General features: G+C 50.8%; 1 protein-coding gene across 1 annotated transcript in view; it reads right to left on the bottom strand.

The window, feature by feature from the left end:
* The window catches only part of sema3c (sema domain, immunoglobulin domain (Ig), short basic domain, secreted, (semaphorin) 3C), a 33,028-nt gene extending 11,255 nt beyond the window's left edge, over positions 1 to 21,773 (bottom strand). Inside the window, exons 1-5 of the mRNA XM_079755704.1 lie at positions 21,727 to 21,773; positions 17,562 to 17,740; positions 3,589 to 3,749; positions 1,124 to 1,186; positions 391 to 510 (exon numbers count right to left, since the gene is read on the bottom strand). Of these exons, the coding sequence (XP_079611830.1) occupies positions 391 to 510; positions 1,124 to 1,186; positions 3,589 to 3,749; positions 17,562 to 17,697 (480 nt within the window). The 5' untranslated portion in view covers positions 17,698 to 17,740; positions 21,727 to 21,773. The remainder of the gene's footprint in view (positions 1 to 390; positions 511 to 1,123; positions 1,187 to 3,588; positions 3,750 to 17,561; positions 17,741 to 21,726) is intronic.
* Between the last annotated feature and the right edge of the window lie 881 nt (positions 21,774 to 22,654).

The following is a 22,654-nucleotide window of genomic DNA, read 5'->3' as shown; positions in this document are numbered from 1 at the left end:
AGGCCACTTTACCGGGCCAATGCGGTGAGCCAACATCCCCTAATAGCCTCTCATAACGTCAGCGGCCTGATCTCGTCGGAGAGGATGTCAGGCAGAGAGAGCTCCATGTCTCCTAGTGCTGCTGAGGAAGGCAGAGAGCTCCATGTCTCCTAGTGCTGCTGAGGAAGGCAGAGAGCTCTTTGTATCCTAAAGGAAGGCAGAGAGCTCTATGTCTCCTACAGGAAGGCAGAGAGCTCCATGTCTCCTAGAGGAAGGCAGAGAGCTCCATGTCTCCTAGAGGAAACTAGAGAGCTCCATGTCTCCTAGAGGAAGGCAGAGAGCTCCATGTCTCCTAGAGGAAGGCAGAGAGAGAGAGAGACAGAGACAGAGACAGAGAGAGTGAGAGTCTACCTCGGGCCTCCGTCCTCTGTTGACGTAGATGCAGACGGGGCTGTAGGCTCCGCTGCCGCACATGAACAGATGAGTCCTGTTGTACGGCTGGAGCACGCGGATGAAGTTACCACAGCCGTGCTGAGGACACACAACATCAGAGTTACACAACCGAGGACGCACAACACAGACACACAACGACAGAGTTACACTACTGAGGACACACAACACACACACAACATCAGAGTTACACTACTGAGGACACACAACACACACAACATCAGAGTTACACTACTGAGGACACACAACACATCAGAGTTACACAACTGAGGACATACAACACACACACACAACATCAGAGTTACACAACTGAGGACACACAACACACACAACATCAGAGTTACACTACTAAGGACACACAACACATAAGAGTTACACAACTGAGGACACGCAACACACAACACCAGAGTTACACAACTGAGGACACAGAACGCACAACATCAGAGTTACACAACTGAGGACACACAACACCGGAGTTACACAACTGAGGACACAGAACGCACAACATCAGAGTTAAGCAACTGGGGACCATGCTCTCCATGTGTTTGAGGGGGGCCATGCTCTCCATGTGTTTGAGGGGGGCCATGCTCTCCATGTGTTTGAGGGGGACCATGCTCTCCATGTGTTTGAGGGGGACCATGGGCCAGATGGTTGAGGACCATGTGTTTGAGGGGGACCGGTATGAGGTTCTTACTGTGGGGTCCTTCCCGGCCATCTGACACTCTTGGATCTTGCTCGGGGAGGCGGGCCAGAACACCTGGGGAGGGAAACAGAACCAGGTGAGGAACCAGGGCAGTGGAACCCTCTGGAACCCTCTTGAACCTTCTAGAAGCAAGGGGGGGGGGGGGGGATAGTATCTAGAAATAGATACTATCCATATCGGTAAAGCTGAGAACAGAGCATACCACCCACAAAAACTACAAACTACTCTTTTGCATAAACAGCTGGAGAGAGTGCAAAGAAGACATTAGAATGTAAACATCATCAGGTGGACCTCATGATGCTTATTATGGGCTGGCCTGCCAACAGATCCTTTATAACTAATGGGCTACGGCTGTTTTCACTCCCAGTATCACCCCGCTGTAATGGATGCCTATAGTTAATCATGACAGCATCTCAGGACACAGACGTCTCAAGAGTTCAAACCTTAATGAAACTGACTGGAAAGATATCTGACATTTACATGTTGTCACTTAGCAGATGCTTTTATCCAAATGAAACAACGAGTTGGTAAACCAGAACATGACAGCCTCCATCAAAGCACGCAGAAGCAGAAGGCAAACCAGAATATGTCAGCCTCCATCAAAGCACGCAGAAGCAGAAGGCAGGTCTCAGCCTTTCCAGGGGCTTCCCTTTAAATGGAATACAGGCAGCAGTTTACTGGGTGCAGTACAGACAAGGTAGCGCCTCCTCTGGGACACTTCCACCCTCCCCCATCTGTTCAGCACCTCACACTGTCAATCACACAGAGAACATCTGCATGGCGCTTTGGCCAATCAGAGAGCTTAGTTGTCCTACCTACCGCATGGCTGTGATGTTAGCCGATCATGGTGAAGTGCTCTTATTTACGTGATGCTAATGAGCCCCTCTGAAAGGCCTCTGATCTTGGGAAAAATGTGGAGCAATTAGCAACGCGCAGACGATTGCGTCCTCTTGGGAGGATTTCTTGCAAGCTGTCAATTTGTGTAAACGCTGTTTTTGAATTTAACCATTGAAAACAAAGTAATTAAGTAGATGCTTTGATGCTTTTACCTGACGTACAAAGCGTGTGTCCAGATAAGCAGCAATCAATAAGGTGCAGGAAGGCGTTAAGTGCACATCTCCCAAGGACAGGTAGAACAAATGGAAATTTGGCTGGGAGCCAAACACCCCTGGCCTCTCTAGTAGGCTACCAACCCCCAACCATGCCCACTCTCAGGGCTGTTAACCAGGGGAACTCTCTCCTACAGGTTAGGCTGCGGATGTGAGGGGGATCCGACCCAGAACCTTCTGATTGGGGTCAAACACACGGCGGCCGCCACACTCTCCTTCCCATGCAGATATCGGTTTGAAAGGTCTTAGAGATGCGTGTGTGTGTGTGTGCTTCAGGTGTAGCTTCAGTCAGGGTAAGTGTGTGTCTGTGTGGGTCAGGTGTAGCTTCAAGCAGTATGAGTGTGTGTGTGTGTGTGGGTCAGGTGTAGCTTCAAGCAGTATGAGTGTGTGTGTGTGTGTGTGTGGGTCAGGTGTAGCTTCAAGCAGTATGAGTGTGTGTGTGTGTGTGTGTGGGTCAGGTGTAGCTTCATGCTGTGTGAGTGTGTGTCTTTGTGGGTCAGGTGTAGCTTCGTGCTGTGTGAGTGTGTGTCTGTGTGGGTCAGGTGTAGCTTCATGCTGTGTAAGAGTGTGTATGTGTGGGTCAGGTGTAGCTTCATGCTGTGTGAGTGTGTGTCTGTGTGGGTCAGGTGTAGCTTCAGTTAGTGTGAGTGTGTGTCTGTGTGGGTCAGGTGTAGCTTCATGCTGTGTAAGTGTGTGTGTGTGTGTGTGGGTCAGGTGTAGCTTCAGTCAGTGTAAGTGTGTATGTGTGTGTGGGTCAGGTGTAGCTTCAGTCAGTGTAAGTGTGTGTCTATGTGGGTCAGGTGTAGCTTCATGCTGTGTGAGTGTGTGTCTGTGTGGGTCAGGTGTAGCTTCAGTAAGTGTAAGTGTGTGTGGGTCAGGTGTAGCTTCATGCTGTGTAAGTGTGTGTGTGTGTGTGGGTCAGGTGTAGCTTCATGCTGTGTGAGTGTGTGTGTGTGGGTCAGGTGTAGCTTCAGTCAGTGTAAGTGTGTGTCTGTGTGGGTCAGGTGTAGCTTCATGCTGCGTAAGTGTGTGTGTGTGTGTGTGGGTCAGGTGTAGCTTCAGTTAGTGTGAGTGTGTGTCTGTGTGGGTCAGGTGTAGCTTCATGCTGTGTGTGTCTGTGTGGGTCGGGTGTAGCTTCATGCTGTGTGTGTGTGTGTGGGTCAGGTGTAGCTTCATGCTGTGTGTGTCTGTGTGGGTCAGGTGTAGCTTCATGCTGTGTAAGTGTGTGTGTGTATGGGTCAGGTGCAGCTTCATGCTGTGTGAGTGTGTGTCTGTGTGGGTCAGGTGTAGCTTCAGTCAGTGTAAGTGTGTGTGTATGTGGGTCAGGTGTCGTGGGTGCCAGATGACCTGCAGAGGGTCCTGGGTGATGTTGCTGATGTCCAGGGACAGGGCGTGGTCCTTGCAGCCCACGTACATGCGGTCTTGGTCCTCGTCCATGTGGAGGATCCTGCAGTCCGCCGCCCGGTCCGCCAGGCCGTAGTGCTGGAAGGAACCGGACTCCTGCAGGTCTGAGGGGACGACTGTCTTTTAGACACTTTTGTATTTTATTTACAGTTGAAACAATGTTCTTTTATTTGTGTATACAGTGGGGCAAAAAAGTATTTAGTCAGCCACCAATTGTGCAAGTTCTCCCACTTAAAAAGATGAGAGGCCTGTAATTTTCATCATAGGTATACCTCAGCTATGAGAGACAAAATGAAAAAAAAAAAATCTAGAAAATCGCATTGTCTGATTTTTAAAGAATTTCTTTGCAAATTATGGTGGAAAATAAGTATTTGGTCAATTACAAAAGGTCATCTCAATACTTTGTTACATGCCCTTTGTTGGCAATGACAGAGGTCAAACTTTTTCTGTAAGTCTTTACAAGGTTTTCACGCACTGCTGCTGGTAATTTGGCCCATTCCTCCATGCAGATCTCCTCTAGAGCAGTGATGTTTTTGGGCCTTCGCTGGGCAACACAGACTTTCAACTCCCTCCAAAGATTTTCTATGGGGTTGAGATCTGGAGACTGGCTAGGCCACTCCAGGACCTTGAAATGCTTCTTATGAAGCCACTCCTTCGTTGCCCGGGCAGTGTGTTTGGGGTCATTGTCATGCTGAAAGACCCAGCCACGTTTCATCTCCAGTGCCCTTGCTGATGGAAGGAGGTTTTCACTCAAAATCTCACGATACATGGCCCCATTCATTCTTTCCGTCACATGGATCAGACGTCCTGGTCCCTTGGCAGAAAAACAGCCCCAAAGCATGATGTTTCCACCCCCATGCTTCACTGTAGGTATGGTGTTCTTTGGATGCAACTCAGCATTCTTTCTCCTCCAAACACGACGAGTTGAGTTTTTACCAAAAAGTTATATTTTGGTTTCATTTGACCATATGACATTCTCCCAATCCTGTTCTGGATCATCCAAATGCTCTCTAGCAAACTTCAAATGGGCCCGGACATGCACTGGCTTTAGCAGGGGGACACGTCTGGCACTGACTGAGTCCCTGGCGGCGTAGTGTGTAAGTGATGGTAGCCTTCGTTACTTTGGTCCCAGCTCTCTGGAGGTCATTCACTAGGTCCCCCCGTGTGGTTCTGGGATTTTTGTTCACCGTTCTTGTGATCATTTTGACCCCACAGGGTGAGATCTTGCGTGGAGCCCCAGATCGAGGGAGATTATCAGTGGTCTTGTATGTATTCCATTTCCTAATAATTGCTCCCACAGTTGATTTCTTCACACCAAGCTGCTTACCTATTGCAGATTCAGACTTCCCAGCCTGGTGCAGGTCTACAGTTGTGTTTCTGGTGTCCTTTGACAGCTCTTTGGTCTTGGCCATAGTGGAGTTTGGAGTGTGACTGTTTGAGGTTGTGGACAGGTGTCTTTTATACTGATAAGGAGTTCAAACAGGTGCCATTTATACAGGTAACGTGTACAGGCCTCTCTCGTCTTTTTAAGTGGGAGAACTTGCAAAATTGGTGGCTGACTAAATACTTTTTTGCCCCACTGTATTTCTTGTCACAGAGGGTTACTGTTTTAAGCTATTTCGGAAAACATATTTCTTTCTTTGAAGTTATTTTCTTTGAACAATTTTCTCAAGACAATCTAAACATAGAGCATGTTGGAGGTTTGTCCAATTCATCATGAACCACACATTGTTCTCCTCCATCCCCCCCCACTCCCTCCCCAATCCCTCCGCAATCCCCTGGCCACTCCGTCTCCAAGATGGAGGACTCTCCACCTAAAACCATCAGAGGTCCTTCCCATTAATAAGCCAAGCTCATGCATATTTATCACTTTTCCAATCTAGACTGAGAGCCAAGGGGCAGGTGGGGGTGGGGGGGGGGGAGAGGTAGAGAAACAGGTCCACCTCTCCCCCCTTCTGTTGACCTCTCTATCAGACTACCTCCCTCTAATCGGGCAGCCTTTCTTTCTCCAGACGGGACCCAAAGGCGGCGGACATGTTTTAATCACTGGAGGGGTTGGCTCTATTGGCTGCATTTGTTGTCCTCAATAAGAGATCTCTCCCTCTCTCTCTCTCTCTCTCTGTCTTTCTCTCTCTATGTCTCTCTCTGTGTCTCTGTTGGTCTCTCTCCCTCTCAGGCTCTGTGGCTCACCTCTCTCGGACTTCCCCCGGGTTGATGTTGATGATTTATTTTTTAAATAAACAGGTCTCCGATCAGCCTTGGCCTACAACAGATGGCTCAACAACAGAAAACAGTTTTTTTCTGTTTCAATCAGTTCTTTATACTCTACAGGACATTCCAGTAGAGATGTCCCGCTCTCCTCCTGAAGGCCTTCATCACACCCGCAGCTGAACAACACGGCTCCATTCTACTGAACCAATTCCATAAAGTACCCATTTAAAAGCAAACATACTCCCGGAGTTGTTCTACTGGTGGTCAATACCCTCTGCCTGTTTTGTTCTGCTATATGTTCTCATGTTTCAGAGGAGAGAGAGAGAGTCTCTGAAGTCAAAACATTTCAACAACAGCTGGAGTCAAACATTATTCTGAACTTTGCATTGCAACTTGCTGTCCTGTCCCCTGGTACGGAAGTCTATGACCCCCCTCCACAAGGAAGGTCTCTAAACCCCCCCCACCCCAAGGAGTGTCCTGTCCCTTGGTATGGCGGTCTATGGGGGGGGAACAGCACCCTCTGCGGCCCCACCTTATCCAGTCAGACACATACCAGTAGATACTCACACACACACACACACACACACACACACACACACGCACACTCACGAAACGCACGCACATACACACACTCACGAAACGCACACACACACACACACACACTCGCGCGCACACGCTTATACATGCACACAAGCACACACATGCACACAAGGAAATATTTATTTAATTTTAGCATGCACAGCAGAGCAACATCAGAAGTTAACAACACCAGATGTTGCACCTGCTCTGTAACCAAGAGCAACATGGGGGGGAGGGGGGCGGGGGGCTTCAAACCACTGGTGTTATTCAAGGTCGGAGGAAATATCGAATGTATTAAACAGCTTACACTTGACTGCAAATGGTATGTGAGTCTGTGTATGCATGCGTGTGTGTTTGTGTGTGCTGGGTGTGTGTATTTCTCTCTCTGTATCTCACCTAAAGCCTTCCCAATGCCGGACCCACAGGGCGTCTTGTGCTTGTTTGAGATGTGAGCAGTTCATTACAAAGCGATTCTGAGAATGAGGGTGTCCCCCGATGGACACCCTCATTCTTTTCATGATACAAACACGTGCCTTTCATTGAAGCACCACAGACACATTGCAGAAAGATAACTCTGCATCTGGGCGACGGTGTTTATGGTACTGCACATGGGATAGAACTTCTGACACACACACAGACGCACACACAGACACACACCGACCACATGTGATTGGTTATGAGTTTACTTGAATTCCAGCGCTCTAGATAAACCTCAACACCCATACACCGAGACACACTCAAACACAAGCGCACAGCCACACTACTACTACTACACACAATACTCTGATAACACCAGGGGTTCCTGTGGATTCTGGAGCTCTGGACGTGGGGACCGCTGGGTGGAGGGCCATGAGGGAGCCAAAAGGACCGGGAAGGAAGGAATGAAAGGGGCCCAACGGCACCAGGGGTCTATTTTCACCAGGGCCCCCCCTGCACCTCACCTTGTTTCCTCTACCTAGCCCTACAGGTGAAAACACGATGTCCTGGTGCCCTCATCCCAAAGTCGCACAGGAAAAGACTGATAGGAGTGATGATGGAGGAAGAGAAAATAACGCTGGTTGAACACAGAGGTCGTAGGCCTTGAAACTTCTTCCTCTTTCTTTCCTTGGAGCTTTAAACCCGATCTAACCTGTTGGATAGAACGGGGAGGGGGGGGGGGGGAGGAATGACCTCAGATCACATCGACCCACATGGAACAGAACTAAAGGAAGCCCATAGTCTAAGGTGCAAGGGAAAGATCTATTCTTCCTGTCCCCTTTGAAGTATTTCAATGGTGTTGGTCGGTCAAGCGCACAAAAGCCCCCTTTGTTGGGGAAGGGGACAACAGGGGTCATCCAATATGAAGCAGACAAGACCGGAGGCTGGAGGTTCACAGCCAACAGGAGGCTGGAGGTTCACAGCCAACAGGAGGCCGGAGGTTCACAGCCAACAGGAGGGGAGTTCATGAGTTCAGGAGGTTGTATATAAAAGACAAGGATTGGGAAGGATTGGTTTGCTATTGACAGATCTCCCCACTTCATGGAACACTCAGACATGCATGAGGTGCTCAGGTAGGAATATGTGGATGGTGACATCAAGGCCCCTGATTGACATCAAGGCCCTTGATTCACATCAAGGCCCCTGATTGACATCAAGGCTGCCTGCAGGCTGCATGGAGCAGGACGCCGTGACCCTGTACCTGTCCCTGACGCTGTGACCCCGTGACCTGGGGTTACGGGGTTACGTAACCCCAGGTATGGTTAACTCTTCCTGAAGCATAACGAAGGCGTGAAGAAAACCTTCACTGACGGTCCCAGGGGCCAGGACAAATGGTCTGCTAAATGACTTAAGAGTGAAACTGAATAGACTTGAAATGACACCACATTACTCAAGCAATATATGCAAGAAAAGCTATTGTGCATCATCTCTAAATTGAGGAACTCTACGTTTGTTCCACTCCGTAGAAACCAGTAAACCAGAACTTGATGAGTAAGCATGCTTTTGTTTTTAATAGGCAATTCTTCTCCACAACAGCTCGCCTCAGCTTTGATCATCGCTCCGTTTAATTAAAAGCCCTGCAACCCGTGAGAAAATCAATCAAGTGAGAAATGAGAATCCAGAAACAACAGAGCAAGCCCCCCAGAGAACAGAGAGCCCCCAGGACCAAAATATCCAACAACATGACATTTCTGGTGACGTCTAAAGTGATGGTGTGGAACCATCACTTTAGTGGGGATAGGAGGTCATGTGGGAAAAGCGAGAGAGAGTCTGAGCAGCCATGCTGTTTTAGCTACACACTTAAAGAGAGGAGGGAGAAGACAATCCCCCCCACTGAGTCGGGGGGGGGGGGGGGGAGAAGCTGCCTGCTGTCCTTATACCCTGGGGGGTAAATACCCTCGGGGGGTTTCATGCATCGCAGTCATCCCCCCTTTTTGGTCTCCAATCCCATAATGCTTTGTACCAGAAAAGGTTTGGTGTTCTGTATGTGATGGAGTAACAGAGTACAGCTAGCTCTGCAACTATAAACAAGTCGACCGCGACTCCGGTTTTCGGTTTGCCTTACAAGGCGAGGTTCATGGAATCTCCTGGGCCTGGAGGAAGAGAGAGATTAGCTGCAGCCAGATGAGAGCAGAGGACATTCATCAGGGAAAACAACCGGTGTGGAGGTGACCGGAGACCTGAGGACGAGGTGAGGAGCTGGTCGGAGGTGACCCCAGAAAGAGGTGAGGAGCTGGTCTGAGGTGACCCCAGGAAGAGGTGACCCTAGGACGAGGTGACCCTAGGAGGAGGTGAGGAGCTGGTCTGAGGTGACCCCAGGAAGAGGTGACCCTAGGACGAGGTGACCCCAGGAGGAGGTGAGGAGCTGGTCTGAGGTGACCCCAGGAAGAGGTGACCCTAGGACGAGGTGACCCCAGGAGGAGGTATGGAGCTGGTCTGAGGTGACCCCAGGAAGAGGTGACCCTAGGACGAGGTGACCCCAGGAGGAGGTGAGGAGCTGGTCTGAGGTGACCCTAGGAAGAGGTGACCCTAGGACGAGGTGAACCCAGGAGGAGGTGAGGAGCTGGTCTGAGGTGACCCTAGGAAGAGGTGACCCTAGGACGAGGTGACCCCAGGAGGAGGTGAGGAGCTGGCGTGGGCCAACTGGGTGTTGGGCTGTTGGCTGCAGAGACTCACATGTTAACTTCCTGCAGGTCCACTGATGGGGAAGCCAGCTGGAGAAGGAATTCGGTGTTCATTACAGGAAAGTATTTCCCCTTAAACGTGTATCTGTAACCGTCCCGGTTACAGAACCAACACAACAAGAAACTCAGCAGTACCTGCAGAGTGTGAGGACAGAAGTCTTCATTGTTTACTGGAAAAGGTGCTATAGTCTCTACAGGGCGGCGGCAACAACAACAACAACAACAACAACATCAACAACAACAACATCATGGGATTACAGCGTTCCAGTGCAGTGTGAAACGAGTTGGTGGGGGCGTGGAGGGGGCTGGAGGGGGGTGAATGGGGGGTTGGGGGGGGGTGAATGGGGGGCTGGAGGGGGGTGAATGGGGGGCTGGAGGGGGGTGGAGGGGGGTGAATGGGGGGGTGGAGGGGGGTGAATGGGGGGTGAAGTGCTGGCTCTGTCTGATGAACGAGTCGAAAGGTCCCCCACTCAGCCTATTAGCGGCTCAGAGAGGGGGGGCCCCATCACCCCAAGTCCTTGAGTCTCGATGCAGAGCGGCACTCAGGCCCCATGGCCCGCTGCCCGATGGGGCGTGAATACATTAACCGTCGGCTAACGCCCCCCCCCCCCCCCATGGACGGATCGCTTGGGGAGCCAGACTCAGATCGTATGGTTAGCTGGTTGCTCAGGCCTGCCGGCGGTGGCAGGGCCAACAACCAATCAGCCGCCAATTGTTAGATATTGAGGTGAGGGGGGCTTCGTCCACAAAGAGGGACCCCAAACGTCCAGACCCTCTGGCAAAACACCAGCGCTCGCTTTGACGCCAAGAGGCTCTTCAGGATCCTTGGGGGGGGGGGGGGGGGGGGGGGGGGTGTCTGGATGCTGACAGTAGAGCAGGAGGAAGAATCTGTTTGTTTAAACTGGAGGGGATTTCTCTTTGGCACTTCAGATTTACAGTAGGGTCTACAGAATGCGCCGGGCCTGCCAGGGGATTTATATATATATATATATATATATATATATATATATATTCTCCACATCAAGTCCACTGGGACAGCAGAGGTGTTGCCCCAGTAGGAATAGCCCCTTGGTCCCCCCCCCCAAGTGAGAGACCACCCAAGCTCTCCGGCGTCGTCCAACTGGCGTCTGAACCAGCGTACCACGCATTCCCAGGGCGGCCCAGCGCCCACTGGGACCACTGGGACCACTGGGATCGTATCAACAAGAGGAGCTTCAACATAACCTCCCAGCAAGAGGCTGAAACCCACGGGAGCCCGTCACTCAGCGGTCCCTCAGCGAATGAGTTCTCCCGGATCATTCATTCCTTAATGTCTGCTGACGATAAACTACCTCCAGACATCGGTAACTGGGATAACATGGCATGCTGGGAGGAGTTGGATGTTTCCTCTCACACTGATTCCTAATAAAAGCAGACGCCCCAGTACCTGAACCCACAGCCTGCAGCCAGGAGATAGGATCCACACCGACAGGGTGGGACTGTGTCTCTAGAACCCTGGAGCCAAGATATACGATCCACATCGACAGGTTGGGACTGTGTCTCTAGAACCCCAGCCTGCAGCCAGGAGATACGATCCACTTTTACAGGGTGGGACTGTGTCTCTAGAACCCCGGCCTGCACTCAGGAGATACGATGCACATGACAGGGTGGGACTGTGTCTTCGTCTGCATGTTGATGGGTGATCTACAGCCACCGCTGAGTGTGTGTGTCTTGAGGACACACCCTGGGTGTTATGCAGGCCCCAGTCGAGTTAGCGATAGCCTTCATCGCGTGGTGAAGAGGAGGCTTGTGTTACCCCCGGCCTGAAACCAGAGAGGCTAACCTTTCATGCTAGCTCGTAAGCTAGCTAGTTTGCGTTTCCTGACCTCCTCCCCCTCCCCACGTCTCGCCCTAATTAGCAGAGTCTCCACCTCACCTGTCATAGGCCGTCTCCCGTCTCCCTCAACGACCTTTGACCTCTCACACATGTACGCTAAGGGCAGCTCCTTCACGCCCCCTTGGCAGTTAAATCACCCGGCGTTACTGTCACCCCCATAACCCCCGCAGGCCGGAGACACGGCTTCGCTTAGCGGGATCGTCTGAAGAACAGAACAGTTCAGAAGGAGGAACCATGTGGATAAAAACACATCACAGTACTCCACCAATATAAGTAAGGAAAGGAGGAGCAAGACAGTAAGACAGTAGAACCCACAACTAAACAAACCATCCAGCATGAGAACGATCCATGAACCACATTGATGGGGTGAGGGTGGAGGTCAGATGATTCAGGGGTTGGAGGTGAGGTGATACAGCGGGTTGAGGTCAGGTGATACAGCGGGTTGAGGTCAGGTGATACAGGGGGGAGGGCAGCTGATACAGGGGTGGAGGTAAGATGAGGCAGGGTGGAGGTCAGGTGATACAGGGGGGAGGTCAGGTGATACAGGGGTGGAGGTAAGATGATACAGGGTGGAGGTAAGATGATACAGGGCGGAGGTCAGGTGATACAGGGGGGAGGTCAGGTGATACAGGGGGGAGGTCAGGTGATACAGGGGGTTGAAGTCAGGTGATACAGGGGGTTGAGGTCAGGTGATACAAGGGGGGAGGTCAGGTGATACAGGGGGTTGAAGTCAGGTGATACAGGGGGTTGAGGTCAGGTGATACAGGGGGTTGAGGTCAGGGTATACAGGGGGGAGGTCAGGTTATACAAGGGGTGGTGGTGAGGGAATAAAAGGGGGGGGGGGTGGAGGTCAGGTGATACAGGGGGTGATGGTCGGCCCATGGCCAGGTGTGGTCAGCCATGTTGAGGGTGGGTTTTCATAATGTCTTTCCCCAGGGACGTGTGACATCATACAGGTTGAAAGCCTTGTTGCTATGGTAACAGAAATTGAGCAGGTGTTTTTTATCTTCTCGCTCTGACTAATTAATGTGACTCAAATAACTACAGGCCTGCGTCATAAATCATCATCAGACTTTTGTGGATAGCCCCTCATTATTTGAACTATCCACACTACAGCCTACATATTATCTAAGATGAATCTATCTAAATGGAAAGCTAAACATTCAAACAACTCAAACTCAACAGCAGCTATACACCACCCTGAGAGGGTAAGAGAAGGGTTTGATACGATCCTGGGGGCCGAGATTCAGCTCACAGCGAAGAGCAGCATGAGTAAGACATTGAGCAAAGGTCACAGGGTGAGTAGAGGAATGGAAACAGACACAACAGGCGGCGGCCAGCATGATGGTGGACGACTTCTTCAGCCGGAGAACGACCATGAGCAACTGGTGGCTGCTCACCACCGGTTTAATTTAGAGAGAGAGAGAAAGAGAGAGAGAGAGAGAGAGAGAGAGAGAGTACAGAGAGAGAGAGAGAGCTAAAGAGAGAGAGAGAGATACAGAGAGAGAGAGAGAGAGAAAGAGAGAGAGAGAGAGATACAGAGAGAGAGAGAGGGAGGGAGAGAGGGAGTGAGAGAGATACAGAGAGAGAGAGAGAGATACATAAAGAGAGAGAGAGAGAGAGAGAGAGAGAGAGAGAGAGAGAGAGAGAGAGAGAGAGAGAGAGAGGGACTAGCCTCGCTAGTTGTGAGTTTGAGTTCTGGTTTCCATTTGGAGGAGTTACCTGGTAATCATAAAGATCCTGATTTCACTTCAAAGCCTTTTGATACCTCAGCCAACTATAGACCTACATACAGAAACCGACTTCAGAATGGTGCTTGATTCAGACCAGAGACACGATGGTTCTGTTAACTCCAGTGAGGTTCTTATCAGAGCATAACGTCTCAGGTCTCCTCCCTCCCGTCTATTTAAAATATCGTCAGGGCTTTTAAGATACAGACACAGGCCCTTTAGAACGAAGAAGAAAAACCCAAAATAGAGGAGGAACTGGTTCTGGAAGATCACCAGGTATTCGAAACATCCGGAGATTGTCTTGTTGGGTTTGAATAAAGAAAGGTTTCTAACCACATGCTGGTGGTGACTCAGCACAGCAACGTTATTAAGCTGGAATGTGCAGCGCTGCTGGCTGTAATAAACACAAACAGTATCCTGACACCGTGACCTACAGGCACCACACACACACACGCACACACGCACCACGCAGGCACGCACATATACACACAAGCACGCACGCATGCAGGCAAGCAGGCAGACAGGCAGGCAGACAGGCAGACAGGCACTCCCACATCATTGACAAAGCAGCCTTAAAGTGGAAGTGCACTGGGGACTGGAGTCAGGAGGCTGGGCGCGTGGTCTCGTGGCTAGGCTAACCTTAGGATACCTTCTAACCCTTTCAAATTGCTACCAACTGGGTATCAGTGTTATAACGATGTTGGACAGAAGAAAAAGCCTTCACTTTGATGGACAGAAGAAGCAGGAGATCAGTGAAAGAAGCCTTGATGCTCTCGAGTAGCATTACAACTAACCTGTGTAGCGTGTGATGCGATAAAATGCCGTTCAGCATGGTTCATGTAAAATACCTCCACCCATCTTACAAACAAACGTGCCTCAGGCTCCACAATCCAGAGGGACTCAAAAAGTTCAAACCCTTTGTTATCATTGGGTCCGACCGCCGTAGTGGGGAGGATTCCTCCATTACCGTGGCAACAGCCAATGGAAAGAAACCAATGGACCATTCCACCTAGCGGTTGACTCAGATATCTGGAGGAATTGTTAGGAATGGAGGAGTGGCTGAAGAGAGGGTTCCTGTCTGGGGCAGCTCAGTGAGGAGGTGGGGGAATCAGGGTAGGCTTTGGGTCATAAGGTAAGGAAAGTCAATATTGCCTTGGAAAATATTTGAGTGTTTATTACTCTCCTGAAAATATTTCACTTCCAAACACTGATTATAGACTTCGTTCCCTTGTTCAGTGGATTCCTTCGGGGATAATGGCTGAAAATTATAAGAAAACATATTGATATATGTGGCAAAGCCCAGCTTGGAGGGGATGTTGTTTCAAAGCAAACGTTGCGGCATTAACACATTTAAGGGGAATGTGGGGTTGCTGCAGCAGGTATACCCATACAAGGAATATTTCCTAGTTATGTTCTTTCAAGGGAGAAACACTGAATTCGAAATGTACTGATGAGTCATGGAAAGAGGTTTCTGTGGGGAAGAGATGTTAGGACCGGTCTGGTTTATGGCCTTCTCAACGTACAGCACTGAACGAGGAGAGGGACGGAGGACTGAGAGGAGGGGAGGTAGTGGGAGACAGAGCGGTGTGAGGAGATAGAGCAGAGAGAGAGAGCAAGAGAGAGAGATAGAGCAGAGAGAGAGAGCGAGAGAGAGATAGAGCAGAGAGAGAGAGCGAGAGAGAGAGATAGAGCAGAGAGAGAGAGCGAGAGAGAGAGATAGAGCAGAGAGAGAGGAATGTCAGATACTGAACATTTTCCTGCCCCATCAGCGGTTTCCTTACATTCAAGAAGCAGCTCAACGATGAAGAGGAGGAGGAGAAGAGGAGGAGGAGAAGGAGAAGTTAGGGGGAACACAGGAGGAAGAGGGGTAAGAGGAACAGGAGAAGGAGAAGGAGAGTCCCTTGCTTCACTATCTGCGTCCGTCCGCCCTGCTCTACCTCCTCTGAAGGATCATTTATTTATTCTAGATCTCTGTAGGTCCTCCCAGTTCCAGGGAAGAATGATAACAGAGTTCCTTCCTGGGGAGGGGGATAGGGGTTTCAACATACAGGCCAAGGAGAACCCCCCCACTGGGGGCGGGGTCCAGAGAGAACCCCCCCCCCCCCCCGCTGGGGAATCGCCAAACCACCTGCAGCCTGGAGTCCTCCAGGACCCCCCTCCCTCCTCCCCTCTCCCTCCTCCCTGCTCCTCCTCTCCCCCACTCCCTCCTCCCCCGCTCCTCCTCTCCCTCCTCCCTGCTCCTCCTCTCCCCCACTCCCTCCTCCCCTGCTCCTCCTCTCCCTCCTCCCTGCTCCTCCTCTCCCCCACTCCCTCCTCCCCTGCTCCTCCTCTCCCTCCTCCCTGCTCCTCCTCTCCCCCACTCCCTCCTCCCCCGCTCCTCCTCTCCCTCCTCCCTGCTCCTCCTCTCCCCCACTCCCTCCTCCCCTGCTCCTCCTCTCCCCCACTCCCTCCTCCCCTGCTCCTCCTCTCCCTCCTCCTGTTCCTCCTCTCCCCCACTCCCTCCTCCCCTGCTCCTCCTCTTCCTCCTCCCTGCTCCTCCTCTCCCCCACTCCCTCCTCACCTGCTCCTCCTCTCCCCCACTCCCTCCTCCCCTGCTCCTCCTCTCCCCCACTCCCTCCTCTCCTCTCCTCTCTCTCCTCCCTGCTCCCCCACTCCCTCCTCCCCTGCTCCTCCTCTCCCCCACTCCCTCCTCTCCTCTCCCTCCTCCCTGCTCCTCCTCTCCCTCCTCCCTGCTCCTCCTCTCCCTCCTCCCTGCCCCTCCTCTCCCCCACTCCCTCCTCCCCTGCTCCTCCTCTACCCCACTCCCTCCTCCCTGCTCCTCCTCTCCCCCACTCCCTCCTCTCCTCTCCTCTCTCTCCTCCCCTGCTCCTCCTCTCCCTCCTCCCTGCTCCTCCTCTCCCCCACTCTCTCCTCCCCTGCTCCTCCTCTCCCTCCTCCCTGCTCCTCCTCTCCCCCACTCCCTCCTCTCCTCTCCTCTCCCCCTCTTCATCAGGTGATGAATCGTTCCCAGGTCTCGTTTCACTAACAGGCTGTGTTTTACAGCTTTTACAAGACAGATACAATCTAATTCTTGGAGTCCAAACTGATCTGTACGCTGACAGTCCTGGGGGGGGGGGTTGAGTAGTTGTCTTGTCAGTATGTTGTACTTCTACCCTCGGGGGATGAGATTTGCAGGAAAGACCGTTTTGGGCAAGAAGACGACATCCAGAGGACAACGCAGCCTCTGGGACAGACTGTTCACCAGAGGAACCGAAGAACCCCATGAAGGGCTGTTAATGTGGAACACAGAAGTGGGGAGGAAGGAATGTTCTCTCTCTTTAGGACAACCTGTTTCACTGATCTAGTAAACCTTATGTGCCAACTGTGATGCTAACTGTGACCACAAGTGAATCCGGAGGGTTATCTTCAAATACAAAAGAATAACTTTACTTTCTGTGAGTAAAAAGTAATATCACAACATACTTGAGATCAAGCTGCACTCGACACATAAACAGACCATCCACATTGGTCTGTTTATCTGTCTGTTTAATCCACAAATATGGATTATTAGAGGGTATCTGAGCTCTCAGAGCTGGGATTATTATCAAAATGAAACATTTACTGACGGAGAACGTCAGGTGATCAAACAAATCCTTCAGTCTCAACATAAAGCCCCCTGCTCAAAGGTTATTGCAGACATGGATAACGGTGGAATCTCCAGCACAAAACAATGGCATGCCCACTCTCTCACTCACTCACTCCCTCATTCACTCACTCACTCACTCACTCACTCTCTCACACTTATGATATCCACAGCCTTACAGCAAACACAATCACTAATCCATTTAATCTTCTCTGTCCGAAGAATTCAATAGAACAGGAGGATGAAACCACAGCAGGCATGTGTACAGTGTATTAACAGGTGTACAGGGGGAATCCATCTAACCACAGGAAAGGCCAGTCAAGGGCCAGGGGCCTGCCAGGGCTAACCACTGGGGGCCACAAGCAAGGGCACCAGCGCCATGACTAAATGAACATGCCATTCTTAATGACCGACCAAATGATTCTTTCTGTGGTTTCTCAGACTCAGAGCTCGTCATGGACCATATTATGATGATGAAGATGAAGACATACTTGAATTAGATTGAGTGGTTGAGGAGCACACATTCAACATTGACGTATCTATAGTCATGACCGTCCTCAAGGAAAGAGTGGATCCCCATAAGTGTGCTTTGCCTGTGTTGGCGTGTGCTTTGTGTGTGCTTTGCATGTGCTTAGCGTTTGTTTGCATGTGCTTTGCTTGGCTTTGCTTGTCTTTGCGTGTCTTTGCATGTCTTTCAGTGTCTTTGCGTGTGCTTTGCGTGCGCTTTAGGATCTTACCTTCAAAGGAGAGGAAGACCCTGGGGAGAGGCGGGGTGAGGATGGAGATGCAGGGCAGGAGGAAGAGCCAGAGGAGGAGGAAGGCTGCCTTGGGGAGCACCAGAGGTGGCCTGGCCGGCCCCTCTGGGAGGCCCATGCCGGTGCAGCGTGGGTGGGGGTGGCACCACCGCTGCCTCTGCCTGTAGAGAGGGAGGAGGAAGTGGTGTTTAGGGTTGGAAACACTAAAGCCAAATCGCAGTCCTTTACGTCAGCTATGTGGGCCATCATGACCCAGAGAAGGTCTGGTAACTCGAACCGGACCTCCGCCATCTTGTGCTCAAACTGTGGTTCACGCAGCCTTGCAGCGTCACGGCGGATGCGTTCAAGACTTTGGGAGAGGGGCAGGGTCTTAGTGCATAAAATATGAATGAATTCAAAGTAATTGCCAATACAATTCTAGTGAGCTCATATTTTTCGTAAAGCTGCACTGGAATGTGAAGCTCATTTTCCGGTTAGTCCAACTTTGATCGTACTCTTTGTTGGTCTCAGCCTCACGTATAAGGTTCTTAAAACAAGCGAATACTTAATGCAGCCTGGAGATAGCTTTTTAGTTCATAGTTAGCTAATCGGTAAGGGGGGGTGTTAAAAAAAAAAGGTAATTCCTTTGAAGATGTTTTCAGTTGATTTGGTCGGGGGGGGGGGGGGGGGGGTGACAGAGGCACCGGTATCTCCACAAAACCAAACCAGTTTGATTCCTTTGCAGTACAGTTGATCTACACTAGGAGCCAACAACACCAAGGAGCAAAAAAACAACCCAAACATGTCAGAGTTTACATGACAGCTTGTCTTACTCCCTGGCTTACTGTATCTTTAATGCATCCCCATTAAACATGGAGGAGGTAAATCTGCAGAGATGAGCCGGCTCATTCAGCCCTCTTCTCTCGTGCCATTATAGGACATGGGCTGCTCAATAATGGATAGCACCTGTATCTATGAATTATTGATTGGAAACAGGTACTGCCTGGGGCTGAGGTTCAATCCGAAGAGTTAAGTCTCCACTGCGGCAGAATGGAGGTTTATTCTCTGAGTCTTGCAATGCCTACATTGAAGAACATTTTACTGATAAAGTTGGTTAAGATAGCCCTTAATCACAGTTACAGTCACAATGCCTACATTATAGAACATTGCACTAAAATAGTTAGTTAAGATAGCCCTTAATCACAGTTACAGACACAATGCCTACATTGAAGAACATTGTACAAATATAGTTAGTTAAGATAGCCCTTCATCACAGCTACAGTCACAATGCCTACATTGAAGAATATCATACTAATATAGTTAGTTAAGATAGCCCTTCATCACAGCTACAGTCACAATGCCTACATTGAAGAATATTGTACTCAAATAGCCCTTCATCACAGTCATGGTCACAAAGTGATTCACATGAAGCTCTCTGACCAATGGGCCCTCAGGGGACTCAGGGCCTGAGTCATTCAGGAACCCAAACCAAACCTTTCCAGCAGGGTTGCAGCAAGAGACATCCTTCATGAACTGTTAACAACACTGAAATGTCAGTCAATTCATGGGCTTCTTTGTACAGATGAGGTTGTACATGATGCTCTGTGACCCTCGCAGATCCCCTTGTGTCTTGAGGACCAGCGGTCCAGAAGCCGTCAGGCTGCCTTCATGTCTTATGGATGCTGATGAAAGATTGACGAGTCAGCGGCAGAAGGGCCCAACAGAGCCTGTTCAGAGCTCAAGGGCTGCTCAGCACACAGAGTGGAGAGATGAAGAAAGAGAAGACGACATCACAAAAGAAAGGATTCTGAGCCGCAGGCGAGTGTTTCTGTGTCGTTCATGTCTTTAGTGTTTAACATCTGGAAAGCTACAGCCAAGGTAGACTGGCTCCCTGTCTGCTAAAGACATCAACACACAGCCAGAACCCTGGGTCTTCTTTAGAGTCCTGAAGCCCTTCTACGCTCCCCCCAGACCCTGGGTCCTCTTTAGAGTCTTCAACACTCCCACAGACCGTCAATCCTCTTCCTCTATCAATCCACCTTCTGGATCCTGAAGTGTGCGGCTATTTGACCCTTCATCCCAACGTTAGAGTCATGTCCGCCTGCGTTTTCTCCCCCACAGGAACCCCCCGCAGAGAGGGAGAGAGAGAGAGAGAGAGAGAGAGAGAGAGGGACAGAGGGAGAGGGAGCCCAGAGAACGTCCCCGGAAGAAGAGCATGGTTTCCAGCTGCTGAAGTCGTCTACGGCCCCCCTGTGAGTTCTTGGGGGTTCCTGGCCCGAGGATCCCGGGCAGGCGTTCCCTAACACCCGGAGGGTCCGGCCAGCTGGACTAAGCTTTGGTCCCTGAAGAGTTTTTCCGATTGCCGTACAAAGATGTACAACGACTCCCCGAGGAGATCCACTTACACTCTGACCTTTAGCCCCGTAACACGGCCGACACGGCATGGATTTAAAATGACACACAAGCATGTGTGCCATGCATGTCGGAGTAAACACACACGCACACACACACAAAGGAAAAATCTGCAGCAAGGACGTACTGATCATTTAGTGTTTGTGTTATTCAGCGCCCTGCCTGATTAATTAATTAAACGAGCAAGGCTCCAAAGGTTGATGAATTGATTTGTCAAACTGCTTCATATCAACATGATCAGGATAGATTCAGCCAAAAGACCAGAAAACGTGTTGAAAAGATTGAAGGTGTCCTAGAATAATTTCCCTCTCTTTCAACATAAACAAACAGATCTTTCCTTCTTTGGAAAATATGTTATTTCAATTGTTGAATTCTTCTTATTATTTGATATAATCCAGCGGCTGTTGAACCATCGTAAAGACGGAGGCGTGAACAGAACATCATCTGACATTCACGAGAGATGCGGAGAGGGGAGACTTCAACTGTCCCAGTCTACTGTTCAAGTCCACTGTCCCAGCCCCAGTGTCACTGGCTAACTTTACCCGTAGTTCACTTACCAACTGGCCAGGCAGCGGTGACGACCAGACTCAGTCTCCAGTGGAATTTCCACTCCGAGCGTTTCAACATTCCTGGTCTGGATATTCAAAAACGATCAGAAGGCGAATAGAGTCCCTCAGGCTCTCACAAGTCATCAAGTGTATTATAAAGGCATTGATTTGTGGTCAATGAATATAATCAATCAATATTTCAATACCAATTAACTATTTCAAAGTCCTATCCAATCAGTATCATTTCCTCAAAACGGTCCTACTGTTAACACTAAACATCATGCAGCACAACGTCATGCTTTAAGAACCAAAGTCTAGCAGCAGGTGTGAGCGTCTGAAGCATTAGAAACAATCCCGCTGTGTGAAGGACCAGCTCTTTGGACCAGCTCTGTGTTGAGGACCAGCTCCGTGCTGAGGACCAGCTCCGTGTTGAGGACCAGCTCCGTGTTGAGGACCAGCTCCGTGTTGAGGACCAGCTCCGTGTTGAGGACCAGCTCCGTGTTGAGGACCAGCTCTGTGCTGAGGACCAGCTCTGAGGACCAGCTCCGTGTTGAGGACCAGCTCTGTGCTGAGGACCAGCTCCGTGCTGAGGACCAGCTCTGAGGACTAGCTCTGAGGACCAGCTCCGTGTTGAGGACCAGCTCCGTGTTGAGGCCTAGCTCCGTGGACCAGCTCTGAGGGCCAGCTCCGTGTTGAGGACCAGCTCTGAGGACCAGCTCTGAGGACCAGCTCTGTGTTGAGGACCAGCTCTGTGTGTAGGACCAGCTCTGAGGACCAGCTCCGTGTTGAGGACCAGCTCTGTGTGTAGGACCAGCTCTGAGGACCAGCTCCGTGTTAAGGACCAGCTTGAGGACCAGCTCTTTGTTGAGGACCAGCTCTGAGGACCAGCTCCGTGTTAAGGACCAGCTCTGAGGACCAGCTCCGTGTTGAGGACCAGCGCTGAGGACCAGCTCCGTGTTGAGGACCAGCTCTGTGTGTAGGACCAGCTCTGAGGACCAGCTCCGTGTTGAGGACCAGCTCGGTGTGTAGGAAAAGCTGGGGCCACTGCAGGTACGGCCCGTGACCCGGACACACCGTGATGACCAGTTTATCTACAGCCCTACAGCAGCCTTCTAGGACCCCTTGCACCTGTCTCTCAACCTCTCCATTTGCCTTCTCTCTCTCGCCCTCCCCCCCCCCAATCTGTGTGTCCCCCGTGGTTGTCTTACCTTCAAGGGGGGGCCTGGTGGATGTTTCTCCTGGTCCTGAAGATGAAGACCCACAACAAGAGACCCCAGAAGAGTCAGTCCCGGTCCGTATGCCCTGTCTGCTCCGAGTCCACTGGGAGGAGATCCGTCCCACGTGCAGAAGGCTCAGACACACCGCCACATCCAGCCTCACAGCAAAGGTTGGAGAGGGAGAGTGAAAGAGAGCCACAGAGAGGGAGAGAGGGAGGGCGGGAAAGAGAGAGAGAGAGGGAGAGAGGGAGGGAGAGCGAGGGAGGGGGGGGCTGGTGTCCAATTACACTCTTCGCTTAAGCCCCCCCCAGTACTCCTCCTCCTCCTACTCCTCCCAGCCCCTGTCTTCTGTAATATCCCTCTCTCCCTCCTCTCTATCAATAACTAACTCCCGCTCTCTCTCCCAACACACTCTCTCCCCCTTTCTCTCCTTTCTGTTCCCCTTCTTTCCACCTCCGTTTTCCCCCCCCTCTCTCTCACTCACCCACTTTCTCCTCCTTTTGTATCTCTCTCTCCCCCCTCTCCCTCTACCTTTCTCCCTCCCTCTCTCCAGACAGTGTAAGTTGGGTGTAATATGTCATATCTCAACCATGGATACGGACACTGCCTCACACGGCAACAGACTTAGGGAGATATCACTGAGCACACAATAATCAATGTTGGTATATTTAAGTGTTGGGAGGGTCGGTGGGGTGGTCGAAGGTAGATGTCACCCTGCACTTACAAAATTACTCGTTACCTCGTCCATCCATCTGTCCGTCAAGCCATCCATCCTCCATCCATCACTCATTCATCCTCTTAACCTACACACACAACCTACACACACAGCATATAGTCAGTCTGACACACACACACACACGCACACACAGACACACAGACACGCAGACACTCACTCACACACACACTCAGCTATTTTTAC

Source organism: Pollachius pollachius, assembly GCF_949987615.1.
Source record: "Pollachius pollachius genome assembly, chromosome: 18".
In the NCBI taxonomy this organism is placed as follows: domain Eukaryota; kingdom Metazoa; phylum Chordata; class Actinopteri; order Gadiformes; family Gadidae; genus Pollachius; species Pollachius pollachius.
Note: the sequence above shows the minus strand (reverse complement) of the source record. Positions and strands in the feature narration are given on the sequence as shown.